General features: G+C 38.4%; 1 protein-coding gene across 1 annotated transcript; it reads left to right on the top strand.

The window, feature by feature from the left end:
- Positions 1-4,719: 4,719 nt before the first annotated feature.
- LOC306838961 (uncharacterized protein) lies at positions 4,720-9,814 on the top strand. Its single transcript, XM_079367401.1, has 11 exons — positions 4,720-4,896; positions 4,984-5,061; positions 5,143-5,285; positions 5,371-5,493; positions 5,776-5,833; positions 5,991-6,284; positions 7,239-7,375; positions 7,496-7,612; positions 7,727-7,784; positions 8,068-8,133; positions 8,270-9,814. The coding sequence occupies exons 1-11, from the start codon at positions 4,872-4,874 to the stop codon at positions 9,040-9,042; spliced, it is 1,872 nt and encodes a 623-aa protein (XP_079223527.1). The 5' UTR covers positions 4,720-4,871; the 3' UTR covers positions 9,043-9,814.
- The last annotated feature ends 282 nt before the right edge of the window (positions 9,815-10,096 follow it).

The following is a 10,096-nucleotide window of genomic DNA, read 5'->3' as shown; positions in this document are numbered from 1 at the left end:
CTGAAGTCTGAAGTTCTTCTTGAGACTTAGAAACTCTCTACCTCACAAAGGAGAATTTCCACTACACCTGACTGAAGAGCATTTATGTAGAACTTCTGTCTTCGCTAATTAAATCAACATTTACTGTAAGTAACACAAGATAAGCACAACATATTGAAGGATAAAAGTTGCTATTTAATCCTTTTCCTAAATGTTAATAGAAATCTGACTCCTCTAAATAATTACCTCAAATCTCTCTGCACATTCTTTTGATGGGATGAGAGGAATGACTGAAGACGTCTCTTTCAGGTTAACAGAGTTTATTAACCAGATGAATCAAGAATAGAAGTTACAGAGTCTCTGGGTTCAACACTACGTGTCCCTGACAACAGACAGATACCTGGCCAGTTCGCGAAGTCTGAGCCCCGACTATCTTTCCCTGAACCCTTTTATACATTAGACAGAGATTATCTAACCAAATTATGCATTTGAGAATGTGCAGTTTCCTTCCTCCAGCTGGGCAGGTTTCCAAATTATGCGCCTCCTGATGTTTGGTTTCGCTTCTCTCATTGGTGCATCATACTCCCGAATCCTTTCACCTTCTGGAGGGGAAGACACATCCTACCTGGCCTGTTTCTTATCATAGGAAGACATCTAGTCTAGTCATCATTTCCTTTTAAGCAACAAACCATTGAAGTGATTAACTATCAAGGTCCACTGAACCCAATGTGGGTGAGTGATTAACTGTTCAGGGCCTTAAACTAAACCTATGTTTGATTTGGTGGTGAGTGATTCAGTTTAAAGGGCCACATCAAACACATGTTGGAATGTGTAATTACTTCTACAAGCCCTCTTCACAGAATACCTTTAACCTCTGAACTACAATCTCAAACAATTAGATTAAAACACTTAGAGTAAAACATGATATAATAACTGATATAATATAAATGTGAACAACAACACAGTGGATATCTAATCATTCCTTTGTATTTGGTGATCAAACCTTTATTCAACAATACATTATTGCAGTAAACACTTTGATTATAAGTAGAAAGATGCCTATTATTCTAATAATATACATCTTCAATCTTAATTCTTTAAGGGAAAAACAATTGCAAACAAACATCTGTACACTGACAACTATAAACTGCCTGTTGCAGCAAAGTTTAAAAAGTGGATTTCAGCATAAGTCCCTCATCTGGCAAGGAAAATAGCCTTTAATATTGAAGGATTTTGGGATGGAACCTTGGATGGCCATAAAGACCCAAAAGGAGGACCCATGCCACCCTTTGCCATCCCTCTGGGCATGCCCCTGATTGTCGCTAAAGCTCTCTGGTTAAAACTATCTTTATGCTTTTTGTAAAATAGGATTTGATGTGATTGTTTGCTCAGACTATTTCTTTAACGCAACGTGACAGAAATATAAAAATTGATTCGAGAAGGGAAAGAAGGGAGGAGAGTATGTTTTGTTTTAAGGTCAGTTTATCATAGTCCTCCTCTGCATGTGTTGAATTTGCATAAGAGCCCCTCCTTTATTTACTTACTTATGCACTTTTTTATCAGATATATTAAGTTATTTTATTAGTGTAGGCTACCGGGTCATATTTCTGTTGGTTATAATAATAATAATACATTTTATTTGTAAGCGCTTTTACAGGAGCTCAAAGGCACTTTACATGTAAAAATCACAGTGTACAGTTAAAAACAGTAAAGAAAACAAAGAAAAGAAGGGAAAGAAGAAGTTATGTATTAAAAGCTAGTTTAAAAAGGTGAGTTTTGAGCATGGTCTTAAAAGTTGGGAGGTGTATTTGTACACAGGTGTATTTCTGTTGGTTAAGTTTAGGCAGACATTTGACGAAGTTTTTACAGGCTGCTACAGATGACGTTTTATTTTAAAAATCTTTTTCAGAGCACATTATTTATTTCTGTGAAGGAGCTAAAGTCAGCGTGAAAACTGTATCTGGAGATAAATGACGTACCCTTCCTTTAAGTGTTCCTCCGCCCTCTGTGAACCTAAACGTGAGAGCGCGAGCAGGACTGAACTTTAGCTCGTGACGCCGCGGTGTCTCTTCTGGTCATTCAGCGGTTAAAAAGCAACAACGAAGGCTCATCACGGTAAGTCTGCACTGTGCAGAAAATCATTGTCTTTAGTGTCGTGAAAGTAACTTTAAAGAAAAAAAATGTGTTTGTCTTGTTTGTCCTTTCTCTCTCTCGCTTTAACACGAGTCGAATAAAAGTGAGTTGAAACTCTGAGCTGGTTTTATCAGTGATTTCAACCACGTTGTCTGCTCGTTTATTTAACGTTTGTTACACTGACTTTAACGGCTACTAAATGTGCCAAACGTTAGTTTCGGTGTTGTGGAAATAAAGGTGAATAAATATTCTTTATTTGGTTTTTATTATAGCATTAGACAACGTTTAGGCCTAAAGGTGAAGGATGACGTTTTTGGTAGAGAAATGTGAAAGTTGGAGACATTTACAGATAAAGTTGTTTCAATTAAATTAAGTGTCCTCAGTGGAGAATGAGGTCCCTGAAACACTGTTTGTAGTCTGTAACGCTACACGAGAAGTTAACTTCTGTAGTGTTCAGAGCATAGACATGTTATATTATATCTGTGGTTCAGAGACATAATATAATTGAGATAAAATTCGATGTAAAAAATCGACTTCAAAATCCGATGGCGCAGATTTTTGGAGTTTTACTTCTCCAACGTTTAAATTTCACTACCAAATCTACATAGGGCAGCGGAACTTAAAAACCACAAGTCATGACATTGGTTTAAGATGATAAATAAATAAAGACTTAAACAGTAGACTGCTTTTAATGTGGCACTCTACTGTCGTTTAGAGCAGATTGTGGCGTGTAAGCGCCCCCTGCTGGTTACAGAAAGACCCAACCTCTGTTTCTAACATTGACGCTTGTGGTCTTTAGATTGAGATCATTAATGGACTGTGTTTTTATCTTTAGAGTTCATTTAGTATTGAAAGGGTTGAATGTGAATGTCAGTAATTTTGTGCAAAACATGACTGATAGTGGGAAATACGCTCTAAAATGATTGATGCAGTTTGGGGTCTTAATGTAGTAAGAGAAGGATCTAAGTGTATGTTGATGATGGTGGTTAGATGTCTGAGATAGATTCTTTGTCAGAGAATTACACGTTTTAGTCTTAGTTTACCATCATGTTTGATGTCAAATCTAGGTGAGAGCCGTACTCAGGCCTGGGCCAGAAGTAAATTAAAGTCTGCGATCAGATAGCTTTGTTGTTAAGTACAGAGTCACAAAGCCATGAGTTGCCCAGCTGGAGAGCTGATACAAATGTCAAAAACATCCATTTTTTATACTCTTTGATTGCTGGCTTTTTGGCTTTATCTCAGGAGTTGGCATGATTTGTTATTGGTAGTCAGAGACACTATTTCATTAGACCCTCCTGGGAGGCCTTTTTTTCCCACGGTGAATGTTTGGATTCACGTGTTTTTGTCCATCAGGGTGTTATCAGTCTCTAGTCTTTCTCACTGTCTGTCTCAAGGTCTTTTTGGTACTTTCAGCCTTCGCTGTTATCTTATGCTTACTCATTCTTACAGAACTGACACTGTACAGGCCGAGCTGCTGTCAACTTGGCCTGTGCATCTTACAGGCTGAGCTCTTTGGGCTCTCAGCTCATTACATGCACAGCAGGTGCAGATTACTTGTCTTTTATCAAAGTGGAGTATGCTTAACAATTTATAAAGTGCTGTGATCACCATTCTAACTCAGGCGAAACATTATTAAGACAGAGTTTACTGAGAAACATGATTTTCTTGTGACCACACAATACAAGTAATGATGATGACAATATAGATACGCACATCTACAGGGCGCATGTCTAAAGGAAAAGACCCTACAATAGCCTTTTTGATTCAGGTTTAAGAGGTTTTCTAAACTAGTGCCTTATGTAAAATACTACAGTAGCATACATAGGGGACACATTTCGTGAGTGATAGTATGTTCATGGATTCATTCATCTTGATAAATTTGTGGATTTATCTTTTAATTGTGTCAACCATGCCGGAGTAGTTCTTTTAGGTTTGTAAAGATGTACAACATAGGTGTGTAAGAGATCACATTACAGTAGCAGCAGAGTTATATTTGGTTTGGAGCCAAGTGTCTGTTGTTGTCTGAGAGATTTAGCTTAACATAGATGTTTGATGTTTGAGCCAAGGAGATGAGTTCTTCATGCCTTATACAGAGTGAAGTATTTGTGGGCTGTCTGTCTAGCAGAATATAAGGAACACTGTGAAGGAGAATACTTGGCCAGTGATCGTGAGATCCTGGTCAGTGTGGACAGTGACTGCGGAGTCCTGGTCCAGCACCACTAGCATGTGAGATTCTGAGCAGCAGGCCAGTAACTGCAAGGTTCTGGTCATGAAGCATGTCTGAGCTATTGTCTGTTGTGTTATTATGTTATTTGACCATGGATAAATAAATCTAAGATGATCCACAAGTCTGTTTGATAGTGTCCTCCTCGTTCATTCAACACAGATATAGAAACCCCCGCCTTACAGTGGAGTCACGAACTGATTCTACTTACAGTGAGGGAAGGGTTTCGAGGTTTTTGTTCAAGTTTATTGATAAGAGAAGAAAAAGACTCTGCTCATCTCCAGTAGGCACAGTAATAAGTTACTCCTGAAGAGGATGAGACTCTTTATCTGGCCCAGATCAGAACAACACTGATCTTACAAGAGAAAAGATAGAGTATTTTTCTTACCAGCAGCTGCTGGCTGTCTGACAGTCAAGATTCAAGGATACCGACATAAAAACCAAAGACAACATGGAGAGTTTAGAATTATTTTTTTTTCGTTATAGCTGTAGTAAAATTGTTACTATGTGCAGGCGGTGAATCTACAACGTCAGCATGCAGCCAACCGAGGCAAAAAAAGGTACGTCTTTCCCTCTTTCATGTGGGTTTCCATTGCAAAACCACTCTCCTGTGATAATGTGCGTCTGATGCTTTCCATGTTTTCAAGGATATCTTCCCCAAAGCCCGCTGTTGGATTCTCTGAGGGTGTATCTCAACAACAAGAAAAGACTACAACCCATCATTGGTCAGTGGAAAAGAAATGCTAATGTTGGGTTGATTTATTTACTTTGTATGTTGAAATAACTTTTCACTTCTGATTATTCAGGTCTAGGCAGTATCATAGAGTGTGTCAAAGCAGGCACTCAAAATAGAGAGGTATTGTACCTGTGTGAGGTGTGTGTGTGTCGGCATTGTAAAGCTGACATAAGGAACCACATAATGGGAAGTCTCCACAGATACAACTACATTGTGAGTACAACCATGAGAGGATGGCATGTTTTTTTTTCAGTCATAGATGGTAGTTTAAAAAAACAGGTGGTTCTTTGCCGTACAGAAAGTCTGGCACCCGAACTTTGTTTCTAAATGGAAGGAAAACTTGGACCTGTCTCAGCTGGCATGGCCACTGATGGAGATAGCAAAGACCCTTGAGGAAAAAGAGGGTCCTGGAGATGTGCAGGTAGGTGATTTAGTCTGTGTAAGACAGGCGTTCCCAACCTTGGGATACCAATTTTAAAAGGGAATGGAATTTCTAATTATTGAGGGGTTTTTTTGTACATTAAAATTGACTGAAAGCAGGTTACTGTGGGTCATAGTCAATGCTAAAACAACAAACTTGCAGAGTCTTTGTCATTCATTGTGCTGGCCAAAAAAAGGTTGTGAATTGTGGATTTTATTTATTTATTTTTGATATGACTACTCACTTTTTTTTTTTTTTTTTTTTTTGCATCTTCATGTGAAGTTATTAGAGGTGGAAGAGTCTGTGTATCAAACGATAGCAGCATTCAGTGACAATGACGGTCAGTGACTATTTCAAACCCCTTTAATCCTGTTTACCTGTGTCTGATGCTTTTTCATGTTTTCTTGTGCCCATGTTTCCATGTGTTACATGCCTCACCTTTAAATGAAATATAAATCTCTCTCTCTCTCTCTCTCTCTCTCTCTCTAACACCACAGCTGTAGCTCTCCTACATGTCTTAAGAAATGGCCATGTACAGGTTGAACCCAAGAGCCATTCAGAGGCTTCACCAGGGCAACCGGAGCCCATCCAACCACAGAGGAGTGTATTGCTTTCTCCTGAAAATACAGCTCCATCTGTTATGCGGTCAGCTCTTATAGACTCAGAGGGCATGTTCAACAATACTTCATCTTCACTGATGGACAACACTGAGACATACCCTAATCACTTTGTGCCATCAGAGACCGGCAGCTGCTTTCTCGATTGCTACAGAGGAACCGAGCCTCTTATTGGTGAGCAAACAACAATGGGTGCTATCACATAACAAGATTGTAAAGCTGATTTCAACATAACTGAAATGGAGACATTTACAGAAATTGGTAGAATAGGTATTTTTGACGTGATGATTTAGTAATAATATTAAATGTAAAGTCCATCAAATACATATTGGTCTGGTATATTTAAGGTCTATTCACACCTACCTTGTTAAGTTTGCTTGTGACAAACTTAAATCCTGATGTGGACCTTTTGGGCAGATGTGAATACAAACCATGCGCAGCAAACAGCCGAACTCGGTTTGCTTAAATTATAAGCCTTTCTGGACATAACATTCTCTCGTTTCCACACATTAGGGCAAATAATTGTTTGGTTAGCAGCACAGTGTTGTTGTTTGCTTCTGTAGCCTACCTCTTTGATATTAACCATAAATGATAAATTACCAAGTTCAATCTTTTGATATCCTTGGCGATATCATGTTATTTACGCCAAACTGTGCACATAAAGTATTGAATTGTAACAACATTGTCCCTTTGACCACTTGAAGTTCCCTCGGGATCAATAAAGTATCAATCTATCTATATATCTATCCTTTATCAATTTAAAACAAAACAAAATATGCAACATGATCTCCTAAAGTTTACTTCAAATTGTATTTTCAGTAACAAAAGTAATCTGACAAATGCAGTTGATCGATCACTGCTATACCAAAATAAAAACAAATAAAGAAACAGATCTCACCCGGATAGGAGGATGAATAATCCGGTCAGTTGAAGCGTTTTTGTCTCAGCCCAGACATGCATATCTGTCCCGGGTAAGAAGACGCGGGGGGAATCTTCGGACTATCTTTCTGACACTTTCACAGTGTCTAGCTTTACTTGCATATTTACTGTACAGACTTGATGAATTGTATTAATCTTCTTACCCCTCAAAGACATTCAGAAAGCCTCTCATATAAATGTTTGCAACAGGTCTTTCCCAAGTGGTTGAGTGTAGAAGTGAAGCTGGCGACACGTACTGTTTTTTATGTCACTGCTGCCGCATCAGATCCAACAACCAGGACATCATCGATCACCTTACCAGCTCATCCCATCTTATAAACTTCTTGGTCAGTTTGTCTTGGATCGATAATTCAAATGAACAGATACACCAACACTTCACCAATATTCACTCAGACAGTTGTGTAGAACATGCTAGGTTAAAATTCACTAAACATGTATGTGTGTAGATTGAAACTTGCCCTGAGCAGGTGGAGGCAATGACAGCGGAGCTTAACAATGACTATTGGCTTCTTCAATCACTGGCAAAGAGAGTAGAGCTGGAGGAGGGCGGAGGAGAGCTGAAGGTATCATATTTACTATTTTTAAAGAGTAGCCTTCAGTACTTCTGCTAGTTGTTAACTAACTTTTATGTTCTTAACCTAAAATAAAGTGCAACTATCCAAATCCACATTTTCCAGGTGGTAAGTGCACCAGAATCCCTCTGTATCCAAGTGGCAGGCAAAAGTTACCACTGGTGTAAGTACAAGTTCAAATATCCACCATTCTCCTGTTTTGAAGATTAATTCATGATGTAAGTGTCCCACTGGATTAACTCTTTTTTTTTTTTTTTCTACCTTTCTTCCAACTTTCTCTAATGCATGAAAACGTGTTTATGTATGTCCGTGTGTGTGTAAGGACATATGAGCACAAGTCTGTGTCGCTTACATAAGCACAAAAGCGCTTTGAGTAGTCAGAAGACTAGAAAAGCACTCTACCAGCTTTCCTCTGTATTTTCTGGTCTACTTGTTTTTGTTTCCAGGTATAAAGATGCTGTTTGATGGATGGACACGTACTAACATCCGAAAGAGGAAATTAGCTGTCAAAGGTGCGTCTCTATTGGAAGCAACGGCTCCCTAAAAGGGGTCCGAATCCTAACATTTTTCCTTTTTGTATCTACAAAAAAAAAACGAAAAACAAAACACCATTCAGGTCAAATTTGTAGTATTTTTCGTTTCTCTAAGGGCCCAGTGTGAACAGGAACACAACAGAGAGATGTGTCACAGTGCCACTCGAACAAAACAAAGGGAGGAAGATGAGAAAAAAAAAGATTGATACTGTGTTCAAGGTAAGCCTGCCTCTCACAGAAGGTCCGATGCTGCTGAAGAGGACGTCTTTCAGCAGCGACACCCTCCCTGTATCACAAAGCGACTCGCTTGCATCAGACTTGGATCCTGTGTCGTCGCCAGAGTCTCAGTCAGAGCTCTATGAGCTGGACATTGACACCACCCTCGGGAAAAAAAACAATATCCCAGTCTGTCTTTATCAAGGGAGAAGGAGGAGTCCCGGTGACTATGGGTACTTCAACAAATATGAACACAGAAATGGGAGAACAGAACGAAAGTTGCATGGGGGAAATACTTACAACAGACTGCACACTTCTCAAGATGAATCAAGTGAGATGAATAACAAAGGATGGCAAAATGAGGTCCCACCAACACAGAACAACTGGCTGCTAGCACCTGGTTGCCACGCTCAGGACTGGGAGTCTTGTTATGTTTCCTACGGGTGTGAAGAGTGGTACCAATCATCTTCACAGAGTAATGCCGGTGGAACATATCAAATGCAAAGAAGAAATACGCAAAGAGAGTGGAGCTCAGATTATCCTCCCTCCAGTCTTGTACCTGTGCCCTATCATGGCATGCCAGGAGGTCATTGGGTGATGTCTAACCCCGACTACAGAACTGAGGCTTCGACATATTCTTACCAAACCAGCAATCAACTCCCTCCTCACTGATACGGAAACTACACTGAATTTAGTCAGAACTACAGCTCCTGATCAAATGGTTTGATTGTTTAAGTGTTTAGAAATGGAAAAACTAATGTCATGCTTGCATATCAAAGGTGAAATTCTGAAGTTCAGCATATCTCATAACCGTATCTAATAAAATACAAGTATTTGGTTTTCGTCAGTGATGGGAATCTCAATGGAGGGTTATATTTGCTCTGATCCAATCTAAGTGTCTGAAGTAGCTCTTCTACTGTATGACTGTCAGTTTCAACATTGTTTTGTATGACAGAAAACCATTTGTCTCGGTATTGATGGGGATTAAGTATTTTTTTATTCACCTAAATCCTGAAAAACTGATGAAAAGTTGTTCTGATTAACTGAAACATGATCTTGATTGTGTCTTATTTCTTGTAGCATATAGGTGTTATGTGTGAAAGTGTACCTGTATATGTGTACCATCTGGTTACAGAAAACATAGCCAGTGTTTTATCAGGACTAGGGAATTGATGGTACTATGATTTTTGCTTTTTTTGTAAATAAGTGACTGAAGCTTTGCAAGCAATTTTGGAGATAATACGATTGTTTAAAATGAAAGTGTCAATATCATTACTTTAGATAAAATGCGAAAATCAAATGTTGATCAGCTCATCGCAGACAGGCCTATGGCCTATATATATATATATATTTTTTTTTTTATTATATGATTTTTTGTGTTTAAACTAATCGAAAGAAAATGCCAATTTGTAAACTTTTGAAATAAAATGTTGATGTCACATGAGTTGACCTGAGGTCATTTGTATCATTTCACGCAATAATATTGATCCTGTGCAAGTTTTATAATTATAATCTTGTGAAATATAGAACTAGTCGTTGGGTGCCAAATGAATAGTTTTTGTAAACATAATTTGGTTACTTCATCAAGTGTGTAAAAAAAAAAAAACTAGAACAAAAAAACTGATTACATGAGAAATCAAAATGGTCTGTATTGAGAATATGATTAAATCATTGTCAGTCTATGCAATAAACACACATACAACTTGCAAAAAAGAAAAAATAAACT

The sequence above is a fragment of the Symphodus melops genome (assembly GCF_947650265.1).
Source record: "Symphodus melops genome assembly, chromosome: 18".
In the NCBI taxonomy this organism is placed as follows: domain Eukaryota; kingdom Metazoa; phylum Chordata; class Actinopteri; order Labriformes; family Labridae; genus Symphodus; species Symphodus melops.
Note: the sequence above shows the minus strand (reverse complement) of the source record. Positions and strands in the feature narration are given on the sequence as shown.

Excerpts from the sequence above, each read along its gene's own strand:
- LOC306838961 (XM_079367401.1), top strand. The coding sequence starts at position 4,872 with ATGCAGCCAACCGAGGCAAAAAAAG. Across the intron at positions 5,494-5,775 it reads AGGGTCCTGGAGATGTGCAG|TTATTAGAGGTGGAAGAGTC; the intron begins GTAGGTGATTTA and ends CTTCATGTGAAG. Across the intron at positions 6,285-7,238 it reads AGGAACCGAGCCTCTTATTG|GTCTTTCCCAAGTGGTTGAG; the intron begins GTGAGCAAACAA and ends TGTTTGCAACAG.